The sequence below is a fragment of the Vicugna pacos genome, chromosome X (assembly GCF_048564905.1).
Source record: "Vicugna pacos chromosome X, VicPac4, whole genome shotgun sequence".
NCBI classification, from domain to species: domain Eukaryota; kingdom Metazoa; phylum Chordata; class Mammalia; order Artiodactyla; family Camelidae; genus Vicugna; species Vicugna pacos.
The window spans coordinates 90,126,053-90,140,512 of record NC_133023.1 but is presented as its reverse complement, the minus strand read 5'-3'; the positions used below and the strand labels follow the sequence as shown (position 1 = coordinate 90,140,512).

The 14,460-nt window shown below is 35.4% G+C and overlaps 1 protein-coding gene across 10 annotated transcripts in view; it reads left to right on the top strand.

The window, feature by feature from the left end:
* The window catches only part of SMARCA1 (SNF2 related chromatin remodeling ATPase 1), a 65,541-nt gene that overhangs the window by 37,458 nt on the left and 13,623 nt on the right, over positions 1-14,460 (top strand). For all 10 annotated transcript variants that reach the window (XM_015238910.3, XM_006203992.4, XM_072955770.1 and 7 more), the window contains 6 exons: positions 257-367; positions 634-747; positions 9,257-9,379; positions 11,326-11,458; positions 13,770-13,888; positions 14,013-14,225. In XM_015238910.3, the coding sequence (XP_015094396.1) occupies positions 257-367; positions 634-747; positions 9,257-9,379; positions 11,326-11,458; positions 13,770-13,888; positions 14,013-14,225 (813 nt within the window). The remainder of the gene's footprint in view (positions 1-256; positions 368-633; positions 748-9,256; positions 9,380-11,325; positions 11,459-13,769; positions 13,889-14,012; positions 14,226-14,460) is intronic.

Below are 14,460 nucleotides of genomic sequence, written 5' to 3'. Positions count from 1 at the left end.
TGTATACCACATCTTCTTAAGCCAGTCGTCTGTTGATGGGCACTTGGGTTATTTCAGTGTCATTACAATGGCTATTGTAAATAGTGCTACTGTCAACATTGAGGTGCATGTACCTTTTCTAATTAGAGTTTTATAAAGCAAATTTTGATTCTTCCTAATGGCTTTGATTTTCTCTCGCTTCTACAACCTTGATGTGCTTGACTTTTATAAAACAGTTTGGAGTAATTAAAATCCTCATTCTTGTTTCTGTATATAGCTTGGAATGGTGGAATGGATTGAACCTCCCAAACGAGAACGCAAAGCGAACTATGCGGTGGACGCCTACTTCAGAGAGGCATTACGCGTCAGCGAGCCAAAGATTCCAAAGGTAAAACAGTATGAGGCCAGGGTTTATGTCCTACAGCAGAATTCTCATGTAACATGGTCTCTGATTGAGATTTCCTTATATTAATGCTACATCTTAGTCCCTAAAATACAGCAACAGTACAGAAAAGTACTTGACATGGCTCAGCCATATAAATGGATTCCATTGTATTTATTTTTCTATATAGAAAAGAAATTTAAAAAGATAAGTATGTTCACTTCATATACTGGAAACAAATATATATATAAAATGCATTTTTTCCTCCACAGGCTCCACGACCTCCAAAACAGCCAAATGTTCAGGATTTTCAATTTTTCCCACCACGCTTATTTGAGCTCCTTGAAAAGGAAATTCTTTACTATAGGAAGACAATAGGCTATAAGGTAATTTTTCAGTTTTTTAGATTAGCATAATATAATCTTTTAAACGAATATAATCTTTTGAACTAGACTAGGAAGCGTTCCATTTTAATGTGAATGAACCTAAGAGTAAATCAAAATAGTGGTGTTTTTAAAACCAAAGAGGAGGTTTAACTAGAAGTAAAGCATCAGACTGCCCAATCACCAGTAGCATCATCACTAAATGGGATTAAAGGAGAATTGTCTAATATTTGAAAATAGTAATAATAACATATTATTTTAATAATGCTAGTGTTCAAGTGCTCAAAGAATATGTAGAATGAACAACAGGTATGTGTTTAATTGGAAGTGAATGTATTATAGATGATAGGAAATTTTTTATTATTTTCCTCAAAATGACCCAGAAATAGTATTTGTGTGTTTATTGCTCATAGATTGATGAAAGCCCTGTTGGTGGTTAGTAGGTTGCGATCACTTAGGTGTTAAAATAATGATAAACAAGATAATGAATTATATAATTTTCAAATGACCTTTTGGAATTCAAAATTCTTATTTATATAGGTAGATAGGAATCATTTATAGTGAGTGAAATTTAATGTTTGTTGTACTAAAGCTATCACATGAAGAGATTGGGCATACCAGGTTATTTCTATATGATGAAATTGACTTTCTAGTGAATGGAAAAGGATGACCAAAGGTGTAATAATCAATAGTATGAACAAAATTGTAAAACTGTTAACACTTATAACTTGATGAAGATTTGTATTTTATGAATTGGAAGTTACGTTTTAAACAGTATTTTGTGAACCTTTATCACAAGTGGAACTATAGCCAGTTATTTTGATTAGTAGCTGTAATGTGCCTAGAAAAGCTCCACATGTATAAGATATTTAGTTAGTTAGTATTTTGGAACCAAGTGGATCTCTAGAGTGTTTCTACTATTTGTCCAGAGTTGGAGAGTTGTCATTTGAAGTAGAGCAAAAAGCCTTTGCTTGCTATTTATGTGCCAAAGTTTAGACATATATAAATAGGGACAAGAAAGTTAGAGTGAATATTAGTGGAAATATATATAAATAAGAATAAGAGACTTACAGTGAATATAAGTGGTTAATTATAATCTGGTTAAGGAAATATGATTAAATTTAAATGTATTTAACCAAAAGGACTGGATAAAATCCCTCTTAGGAAGTTGTAGAAGAGTAAAATGAACCATGGTTGAACATTGAGACCAGGCATAAAACCAGTTTCAAAGAAAATGAAAACAGCAATATGTTAGAAGAAACAGGCAAGTTACAGGTTCACGATGTAAAATAAAAATGGTAAAGTTAATAGGGTAGTTAATAAGATTTCATGAGATAAATATGTGTATATATATATATATATACTCACTAAGGATTAGAAAAAATTTTAAGTTTAGGTCATTATTTCTGTTATTTTTATTAATTGTTACTGCTGAGACTTGAAAGGAGAATGAAATTGAAATGTTAGACCTCAGTTAGTAATCAACCAAATATCTGTGTAGAGCATTTTATAAATGAAGAAATATTTTACCACATTGTTCATTTGATTTCTAAGAAACCCTGTGAGATAGATGTTATTATCACCTCCATATAGTAGGTGAGGAAACTGAAGTTCAGAGAGGTTTAATGGCTGTTCAAGGTCAGGTAGCTAACAGAGTTGCCAAGGGTGCTGGTCTCAAACACAGGTTCTCAGCGTGCAAGTGCTATGCTCTTTCCACTCAGACGTTCTGGGCTATTTCTGCATGTTACATAACCCTGCTTCTTTCTGCAGTCCTAAATAAGGACTGTGTTTACAGTGGTTTGACATGTTGTTTGGGAGGTGAGCCAAGTGGTAGTCAAGTAGCAGCAATAAACAAATCATCTCTGCTAATATAACTGTTTATGCTCCTTCTTTGGAGATACTGAAATTCTGTTCCCTGTGATAATACCGTACCCACCACATTCTCATCCTGGCTCTGATTTTAATCTAAACAGTGCCTTTCATTACACTCAGTTTGTGGTTGGGGGTGGGGTCTTACCTGACGTTTGGGTGGTGACCACCTGGAAGGAGATGGAGGGGAGAGGAAACTTTAGGAGAGGGAGGGCTGAAGGGACAGCTGTGAAAGGTGATAGGAAGGAGAAAGGTGTGAGAAGAGAGGACAGGCATGAATGAGGAGAGGGAAGATGGCGTGGGACCCACGCCATGGCACCTTACTGTTTTCCCTTCCTCTCTTCCCCGAGAAGAGTGACAGAAGAGTGAGTCAGGGTGAAAGGAGGGCTGTTTTTCATTTAATGCATATTTATTGAGTGCCCCCCTGTGCCAGGTCCCATACCAAGCTCGGAGGATAAACTGGCAGATTAAGACAGATAGCATTCCTCAGCACATGAAACCTACATTCTAATAGAGGAGACAGACATTAAACTGATAGTACAGAGTAGAGATGTTATTTGTTTTCAGAGTTTACAAAGGGTGCTTTGAGGGAGTGTAACCAGGTTACACTCTGGATATCTAATGTGGATTGGGAGATCAGGGAGGGGGACCCTAAGGATCACCATTTAAGCTGAAATCAAGAAAGATGCACAGGAATTGGCCAAGTGAAGTGTGGGAGAGATGCACTCAGGTAGGGGAGCCACAGGTACAAAGATGTTGTGGTAGGAAGGGGGATTGTCCCTTGAGAAACTGAAAGAAGGCCAGTGCTGCTCGGGAGTGGTGAGGAGGAGAATGACCTGAGATGAAACTGGTGAACGGGTTGAGTCGGATCATGTGGACCACTGAACATTAATTATAGGTCATACTAATTAGGTTGAACTTTAGAGTAAAGGAAAACCTTTGAGATATTTTTAAGGCAGAGGGTTTGGCGGGTGACGAAATCATAACAGCAGATACTTACTTAGTCCTTACTTATGTTGCTTATTCTTCTTAGTTGTTTAAAATGATTAGCTCATTATCCTCCTAGGAGCTGTGGAACTCCATACCTATTTTACAGGTAGGGAAACTGAGGCATAGAGAGGTTCAGTAATTTGCCCTGAGTAATTTAATTCAAGATCAAACAGCTTGTAAGTGGTAGAGTTTGATTAGATTTACATTTTTAAAAATCACTACCTGCAATACAGAGAATGTTGAGTTTCTCCAAGGAAACCAGCCAGGAGGCTGCTTCAGGGTGAAGATGAGGAGCTGGTGGTGGCTCAGAGTGTGGTGGTCGCGGTGAGGATGGAAAGAGAGTCGAGCCCCTACCACCCCACAACTAGCCCTGTGTTCTCCTCAGCCCCATCCTGGATTGCCTTTATATTGTCTTAAGACTTGCCTTGACCCTCCGTATGCATACTTAGCTGAGAATTTACAAGACAAAGAAGAATACGTTATGGATGTTGGTTCTTTCTGAACCTTGTCTCTTCCATTCTTTACCAGGGGCTACAGACCTGAGCTAAGGTGGGTGCTTGAATTGGGTGGGTTTTGTGTTTGAGTTAAGAGTACAGTTGTCCCTCGGTATCTGCGGGGCATTGGTTCCAGAAGCCCCCACAGACACCACAATCCGTGGATACTCAAGCCCCTTATATAAAATGGTGTAGTATTTGCATGTGACCTATGCAAATCTGCCCATATATTTTACATCATCTATTACTTATAATACCTAACACAGTGTAATTGCTATGTAAATAGGTATAAATACAATGTGAATGCTATGTAAATAGTTGCCACGTGTGGCAAATTCAAGTTTTGCTCTATGGAACTTTCTGAAATTTTTTCCTGGATATTTTTGATCTGAGGTTGCTCGAATCTATGGATGTAGAACCCACGGATACGGAGGGCCGACTGTATAGACAGATGAGCATGGCATGTTAATCATCTGCAAAAGCTTCCTGTAAAGGATGATGTGATACTGATAAGTGTTGGGCATATCTTCTCAAGCATACCTAGCATTGACTTTCCCCTCTACTAAACCTCCAGAAAACTCACCCTAGCCACAAAGTGAATGGAGCAATAGTTAGTTCTCAGATGCACAGGACTGCTGTAGTGGAGTTTCCTGGTATTCTCTATGCACAGGTAGGGTCTCAAAAAGGGACTTCTTTCCCCCTTTTTGCTTAAATGATTGTTAGCTCAGGGGAGAGAGGTGCTGTCTGTAGCTGGGAGCACGGTGGTGCATGGTACCTTTTTGTACATTTTGAGTCCCCACCGTCGCATTCTGTAGTGATTGGGAGCATGGCTGGTGAGGGGCCCAGTAGGTATGAAGCAATTGGTAAATAGCATTTTTCCCCAAGGCCTGCTTATTTGCATTTTTATTCTCTGTTTTGTTTTTCCCCCTCTGTATTCAGCATAGCAAGGTCACAGCAATATTGCTGATAATAAGATCTGGAATCAAAGAGTTTTGTTTTATTTGAGGCTGATAGAAGTATTTGTTTGTTTTGCCTTAACCACTTGGTGGATAGCAGTGCATTATGTGCCAATTTTCCCTGCTGTCTAAGCTTCGACGTTGTTGCAAGTTAGACATATTCAGAAGCTCCATTGCTCTTGAGACTTAAAGGAGTTACTTTAATGCTTTTAGTCACTTGTTCACTAAAATCTTTCTATTGGAAGAAGGTGACTAAATTGAAATTTCAATTGCAGAACTGAAAGAATCCATAGTATCCAGAAATCCCATTGAGTCTAAGACCTGAAGTGAAAGAGTTACCATATTAGAAGCTGAAGAAAGCTGTAGAACATTCTAACATATATCTTTAGTAAAAAATTCTTTAGGGGTGGGTATAAACATTTGACAAATGCAGCAAGTTCTGTAATCTTTGTGAGTTTTGGTAATGTGTCATCATGGGCCACCTGTTTTGCTGTGGTGAAACTCGAAATACAGCGAGCTGATTTAAGGTTACTGCTTTCACTTTGTATGTTGTCACATTTAATTCAATATTCCATATTTCTGTGAAATGCTTGCTGAAACTCCTAAGAAACAAGAGCAAGAAAAGTTTTTCACTTTTCCATGGAATGTAGCTCTTAATCACAAATTCCCTAGGATCTGACCAGAAATCCAAGTAATAATTGAGATGTTTCCTTGGAAGGAGAACTTCTTGTATATTATAGCTCTGTTAAGTGTTGCTGAGGGCCACCAGTAATAGACACAGTGTGAGTACTTGAGAGACCTTCTGCGTGTCTGTGTTTAGTACTATGGTTCTATAGCTTGTCTATTTAATTCTTATATAGCACTTTGAAATCACTCTATCACTGTAGGAAGTTTAAAGCTGATAAAAACTTCATGAGGTAAAAAATAATAAAAACCTTTTAAAAATAATAAATATTAAGAAGGAGTTTTTTGGTAGGAGGAGATACAGGAAGTTAGGAATTTTGAGTCATTTCTAATTCTGAAAATTTTAGCAGCTATTTATATGAGTAATTTTTAGAATGAAAATAGTGTAACAATGAAGTCATTCTAAAATTTTGCTGTATTAAAAATATGAGCAGTTGATGTGGAAGTAGTAGTCTACAGTGGCTCCTAAAAATCTAGTAATATAATATTCTAATTTTGCTTTTATTAAAGCTCAAGGGGGAAATTTTCAGTATTGGGGATATCAACATAGGAATAAACAGTTTATTTTGGGTGGGTACATTATCCATTTTCTGGCATGAATTAGATGTTTATGAAATTATTTTATTTGGTTAAAGTATGCTTTGTTGGATGTGGAAAGTTTGAAGCTATTTGGTAGAGAAATATCTTAAGATTGAAGAGGTTTCCCTCAATTACAATTAAAATTTGAGGCCAGCAATTTAAGGGGTATATTAAACTTTTAAAGCTATGTCTGTGATTTTTTTTCAACATTTTATTAGGAAAAAATGTCAAACATAGAAAAATGTTGAAATAATTGTACAGTAAACACCCATATATATACCACATATATTCTCCAGTTTGCATCTTACTGTATTTACTTTGTTACCTATTTGTCCATTGCTCCAGTCTTCTGTCAAATGGATATCCCTCTTATTTTTTTATGCATTTCAAAGTTGTAAACATATGTATATTTCACCTGGAAGCACTTCACCATGCATATCATTAGCCATAGTTCAATATTTGATTCTTTTTATGAGATAAAATTTACATATATTGAAATATATAAATCTTAAGTGTACCAATTTGATGAGTTTTGACAAATGCATATGCCTACATAATGGAAGCCACTATAAAGACATAGAACATTACTGTCACCCCAGAAAGCGCATCTTCCCAATCAATCCCCATACCCATTCCCCAGAGACAACCCTGTTCTGGTGTTGTTTTCCTCTCTAGATTAGTTTTCTTTTCTCTAGAATTTCACATAAATGGAATCATACATTATGTGTAAGTCTTCTCTCACTTAGCATAATGTTTTTGCGATTCATCCATGTTGTCCCATTATCAGTGGTTCATTCCTTTTTTATTGCTGAGTACTATTCCATTGTAAGGATATACCACAGTTTGCTTATCTGGTCTCTTGTTGATGGACATCTGGGCTGTCTTCTTGGTTTTGGCTCTTATGAGTAAAGCTGCTGTAAGCATTCTCCTAAATGTCTTTGTATAGATATGTTAGGAATGGAATTGCTGGTGTGCTTGTAATTTAAAAGTGGAATTTAGCCATTGAAAAAAGTTATTCTAAATCATGAGTATCACTGGACTACATTTCCTTTTTAATTTGCACCTTCTTTTCCATTTCCATTTGCCACCATCCTAGGCCAAGTGATCATATCTCATTTCTAGAATATGACAGTTTAGCTGGTACTCTTGCCTCTAGTCGCTATCCCACTTCAGTCCATCTAGCACAAGACCTACAGGTGAAAACACTACATTTTGACATTTTGCTCCCTTGTTGAAAAATCTCCAATGGCTTGCTGTTGCTTCCTGTGTAATTTCAGAAGGCCCTCTAATTGTCTCTACCTGGCCTGGTTTCTTACCCTTCTCAACATAAACCCTGTATGCTCCTTCCTGGTTTTACCTTCACTGTTTTTGCTTATACTGCTCCAGTCTAGAATATTCTTTCTCTCTTCTCCATCTTCCCAAATCCTTAGAGTTCTTAGAGTGCAGCTCAGAACTCCACAACTAGGTTGTGAGCTCTTTGTGGGCAAGGACCATGTCCACTACTTCTTTTGTATTCTAGTGATTGCCTGTCATAGTGCTATGGATAAAATAGACATTTAGTCAATACTTACTAATTTGATTGTGTGATACTGATGATTACATACAAATGAATGTATTTTTTCAGTATTTCCTTTTTATGCCCAGTTAATAGGTTTTATTTTTAAACAACTATTGGATCCATTAGTTTTTAAAATATTTACTTTTAAGTTACAGTGCTGTAGTTTCAAACTCTATGAAGTAGGTATAACAATGAGAGAAATGTACCCTAATATGTATTACAATTACATTATAGTAAAACCCCGACTGTCTGATGCCCCCAGAGGATGAGTCATTTATGATAGATGGGCATTCCGAGTAGTGGAAGGCTTGCTGTCAACCCTTTTCTTTTCACATGTAATGGAATACTATAAACTGTACTATCCATGTTATATACCTGCCCTCTTAAATCAGCGTGCTGCACTGTCACTGCAGATGCACATAGAAATGGTGTGAGGCTTTGCGCCAAGTGACTTGGTCTGTCACTCCATACAGTGACTGCTGCTCCATACTGCTCAACTGTATGGGTTGTCTGTGTTCACGGTGACACACTGAGGTCCCTGGGGCTATGGTTTTGAGATAACAGGTGACTGGCTGACTGCTTGCTTCCTTGGAGAGCTAAGCTTCTGTCCTCAGTCTTTTGAACTTGAGCTCTCTTCTCGGTTGTCGGTGTATTGCGGCTCTGTATACTATACACAGCTGTATAGTATACATTATCCTTTCTGTTGGTCACTGCTACTTAGTCTTTTTTCCTTGACTGCGGGTCCCATCACAGCTGTTTGTGTGCTCTGCTTACCCCTTCCCTCTTATGTATAGTCTCTTATTTTTTTTTTTTTTGCTTCCTTATTCTGTCACTTCTTTCAGTCTTTGCATTTGATGTGAAGATGCTCTCTCTTTCCATACCCCGGCAGGCAATAAAAGCACTCCTTTCTTTTTGCACGTTGAACCGATCAGAGCATTGGATGCAATCTTCAGGTGCATTGCCACTTCTCTGCCCTGGTCTATATTGCCAGGTGAATATGGGCTCTTTTCGCACTACCAAACTGTTTGTTTCTGGGGCTTGAGATTTTACTGTATAATGTTGGTGTTGGGGATAATCATATGATTATTATTACCACATATTACAATATTATAAGGACTTTTTGTTCCACAGTATAATTAAATCTAGAATATAATGTGGCATTTAGCAATGGGCTTTGAACTCTAAAATACCATGTGGCACATTTAAGAGCAGTTTTACTTTGGTAATATCATGGTGGTAGAAATGTGGAGAAGATCATGTGTCATTCTGGTATGACTTTATTTTGTTTACTGTTGAAATAACTCTAAATATTGATATGAGTATATACACCCTTCATTAACTTTTTTTGACAGATTACTCATAACACATCTGTTGGTTTTTAGGTCCCACGGAATCCTGATATCCCAAATCCAGCTGTGGCTCAAAGAGAGGAGCAGAAAAAGATTGATGGAGCTGAACCTCTTACACCGGAAGAGACTGAAGAAAAGGAAAAACTTCTCACACAAGTAAAATATTTTAAGGGTTGAAGGACTTTTAGTCAACCAACAGAAGAAAAGAAAATATAGATCACATTACTTTTGGTTGTATGGGCCTGGTACCCTGATTGGATGCACCAGCAAAATCAGGGCTATTTTGTAAACGTTCATTTAGACCAAATATCCCTATTTTTTTTCTCCCTTTTATAGAGTACACTTTTTTCAAAATAATGGAAAATACATGAATATACAATATAAGTGTCAATTGTTAGAAATAAGACATACATTTTATCAATCATAATAAGGTCAGTTCATCCACATATGAATCCTGAAAGACAAGAATTACTAGCATATTCTTGCAAATTTAAATTTATTTTATTGATTGTGAACTCTCTTCTGAAATTATACTCTACTAAACTTTATGGAATGATTTTATAATTCTCAAAATGCCTTATATCCTTTCTTGAAAAGAATTGTGATATGATGATGAGAAATTTCTGAAACATTTTAAGATGCTCATTGTATAGTTAAAAGCCAATAGTTACTAAATAGGGAATATTTCCATTTGAACAACATACTAATGCTTTCTGGTCATTGTTGCTTTAATGAGTTTTTTGAGTGGCTTACTTCCAAAGTATGATACCCCCTTAGTGTATAAAGTTGCCAGCAAGATTTATTCATTCAGTACATTCTTTTGAACAATATGCAAAGCACAGTGCTAGGAAATTTTCCACATTAATTATTGAAATATAGTTTTTATATTTATATCTTATTTATTATATAGTTTTTTTGTTATAAGGTGATTTTATTAAATGAATTTTTATAAATTATACTCATAAGTTTTTGAGCCAAATGCCTGGAAGACAAAGTTTAGTTTGAAAATATAATTGCAGCTGGTTGAATATTAGGACTTACCACAGAATAAAATAAAACATTTAAATATTCATGTTTTATTTTCAAAATTTATTTCCTGAACACAAAAATAAAGTTATGGTCTTTAAATGTTACTTGGCTTGCAGTATATTATGAATGCACAACCTCCTGTGAAAATATAGTCTCAAATGAGAAATTGCTTTAGTTTGTAATTATAAACAAAATCAATTTTTTTGCCCCTCCCAGTAGTTGAAGTCATCTTTAATCATCTTTTTCTACTGCCCTAAATTATTAATCTTTAAAAAAGTCATAGGAGTACAAAGGAACAAAATGTGGGGTCATCGGAAATCTTTATCAGCTAAAGGCTAGGGACAGAGTTTTGCACCGTCGAGAGTATCACATTTACGTGGCTTGGGACGTAAGGAGTGGAAAACAAATTTTTGGTTTTGTGACTTCAGAGACATGCTAATAAATACCAAAGAGACTTAAAACACTGATTGGTCAAACTGTTCTATCTTTTAGGAAAGAAATTGAGTGGGCCCAATAAAATTCTGTTGATAGGCATTCTATTTATGAATATAATTTGAACAGAAATTATTTATTCACAGTTTCTTAGAATGATATAAAGAGCTACAAAAATTTTTCTGCAGTCTCTTTTTTTTCCCCTTCATGTGTCTTTTTGATTTAATGTATCCACATTTTTTACTTAATTTACATGGGGACAGGTCTGTGAAAAAAAACAAAGTACTGGAGTATCAGGCCTTCAGCATTTATATTGGCATTTTTATTTTAATGCATTTGTATTTTAATGTACTTGGCATCTGTAAAATATGGAATTTTAAACTACACAGTATATTGGAGCTCTAAGTCAGTTTTTAGTACCTGGAGAGAAGTACCTTGTCTTCATGATAGAAAAGCAGTTATTTTTACAGTAACTCTAACTCAACTTTTGATTCCAACATAAAAAAACTGGGATTTTATAAGGAGGCAAATATTAAGTCTTTGAAACTATTTTAAATGTGTCATTGTATAGAACTGAATAGAACAATAGTTTGATTTGTTAATTTAACCTTTGTTGATGGTGCTTAATTTTTTGTTCACAGGGATTCACAAACTGGACTAAGCGAGATTTTAACCAGTTTATTAAAGCTAATGAGAAGTATGGAAGAGATGACATTGATAACATAGCTCGAGAGGTGGAAGGCAAATCCCCTGAGGAGGTCATGGAGTATTCAGGTTTGTATACAACTTCAGAAATGGCGTTTAATTGTAACCTTATGTATTTTCTTTAGTGTCAATTTAATTGTACCTTTGTTCAGAGACTTTTAGACTCTTATGAATAAAATGTAGGTGAAAGTATAAAATATAATTGTATTTCTATGAAAGTTAAGATTCATCAAAACAGATTGCTATCATCCTTACTAGTTGGCTAATAGAGCCAAGTATAGCACTGATAACACAAGGGTAGCTATTGGATGAGCATTGGTAAAATGCCCGCATTCCCACCTCTGGAATTTGGTCATCTTCTGGGCAAGTCAAGTCTGAGACTTCAGTTCAGTGGACTGAATTAGTTTCTTTCTAGGTTGTCCTTGAAATAGAGAATTCTAATCAGGCCCTTTTAGATCCTCAAATACTCTCAGGATTCCAGTTTGGTCCAGGCAGGTCATGTGGATTCCATTAACTCCAAGCAGACTAGAATAGATATAAAAAGACTGCTTGAATAAATATGTTGATTGCTCCTGGAATCAGCTTGCTCTCTTACTCAGCTGTGTTTTTGGTGTTGACCAGAAGTAGATTACCTGCTGAAGCGCATGGAGTTAATACTAATTTCCATGTCACAGAGCATCCAACTTCAGATTTCTGAAAAGAAATCTTATTAAAAATAAGTAAATGTGCCTAGTAAGTTTTCTTTATGTAGAACATAAGAAGTTTCTCCAATTAGGTTGAGCTGTCAAATTTAGTCTGAGTATCAGCTGTAGAGAATCTAGGGCAGTTTTTCCCATAGAAGCAATGTTACAAGGTATGTAGCCCTCAAAGCCCTTTTTGCCTAACAACTGAAATTCCTTATTTTTGCAGTGTAGAATAGTAGGGAGGAAACGTTACAGTACTAATATGCCAAAGATTAACGCAGACTAGGTACAACTTTTAGTCTATGTTTAGCACTCGTACTTGAAGAAATCCATGTTTAATTAGAGAATAGATACATATTTTTTTATTTTGGAAATCTGACAAGGTCTTCTGGTGATTGCCAGGGATTTTAGAGATGAATTATGTTGAGTTTTTATTTCGTGTAGCATAAGATCAGGTCCATGAATGTCCTTTTTTTTTTGATACCAGCGGAACATTACTACTGCTCCTAGACTTTATCACATAAGTTTAGGGTATTTGGGGGCTTAAGGAGGGAAAAAATAGAGAATTTTAGCAGCAGGAGTTGAATGAAAACAGTGTAAAAGCATATGCGCAGAGAGATTTTCTAAAGTAGAATTTTCTTCAAGAGGTAGGAAGAGTGAGATAGCATCAGTGTGTATGGAGTTGCAAGAAAAAAAATGATTAAAAAGGATATCATGTCAGATGTTCCTGCTTGGGACAGCTTAACTGGGGCCATGACAGAGGATGGGGAGATTTGAATGAATTTATGTAGTTAGTTGCAGTAAAAGAAGAAATATGTACCATTGGCTGTTCATGAGTATCTTATATATAGGAAGCATTTAAATATGTGTTGAATGAATAAGTGAGAAAATGAATAAATGAACACAGGAACTTACAAAAATCAGAGTACTAACATTCCTTTCTTGGTAGACTCCAAATGAAAAAAAAATTGAGAATGTAGAATATATCATTAGAAGGCCCTCAAGTCATAAGATGTGACATATTAATGCAGCCAGATTATTTAGCTCATTTATAAAATTTGGGTGATTTGGCTTTTTTTTAAGAGAAAAGGCTATTCCAAGTAAGTTTAAACAACAAGCTATATATGTCACTGGAAATCTTGTAAGAATGAGTGGTTCCAAAAGTGAAATAACAGTTTCAGTAGAAATTGCTGCCTTATAGGAAGTTTGATTGTCCTGTTCATAATGGTTTCATTTCTGTTTCTGCTACTAGGAAGCTATATTCTCTACGTTCATATGACCACTCTCTCTTCTGTTTCACTTTATACTTTATTCAAACATTATATAGAAGGCACCAAACATATATGCATAGCTTAAATCAGTATCTGTAATATCTTTTGAAATTCTAGTCATTTGGGATGGATAATTAAAAACTCCATAATATTTTATGAAAGGAAAATCGCTAACCTAAAATCTTGTTGAGATCTTACTTTTAAATGAAAAGAGGTATTTAATACTCCTCATTTATTACCCCTTAGGGTTATTTCATAATTGAACATATGCCATACAGATGAATCTGAATCTTAATTTTAAATTTACACTTAAATACAGTGTAAGTTCACTGTGTCCTTCCTTTCCTGTTAATTCTTTATTCTTCAGTTCCTTGGATTAATTTGGTTAAGATGATAGAATTACAAAGTAATAATTCTGTTTTTCAGCTGTATTTTGGGAACGTTGCAATGAATTACAGGACATTGAGAAAATTATGGCTCAAATTGAACGTGGAGAAGCAAGAATTCAACGAAGGATCAGTATCAAGAAAGCCCTGGATGCCAAAGTACTATATTTCATAGTTGTCAAATTACCAATAGATTGTTTTAATTGATGATTAAATGAGAATTAGCTTTGATTTATTATTGTTGCACACTTAGTTAAAAGCACTGTTTTGTTTAAATCCACAGATAGCAAGATACAAGGCTCCATTTCATCAGTTACGTATTCAGTATGGAACCAGCAAAGGAAAGAACTATACTGAGGAAGAAGATAGATTCTTGATTTGTATGTTACACAAAATGGGCTTTGATAGAGAAAACGTGTATGAAGAATTAAGACAGTGTGTTCGGAATGCTCCTCAGTTTAGATTTGACTGGTTTATCAAGTCTAGAACTGCCATGGTATGTATTCTTTTCTTACTGATTTCCTCCAACTTTTTATTTTGAAAAATATCAAGTTTCATATATTCTCCATTTAGGTTCTCTGATTGTTAACATTCTGCTACATTGGCTTTCTCCTCCCACCAACATATGGATATATATATTTAAACATACATACATAGAATCTATATATGCAATCTATATATTATATCCAGAAATACAGAAACATATCTATATTCAGAAATATAAATCTGTA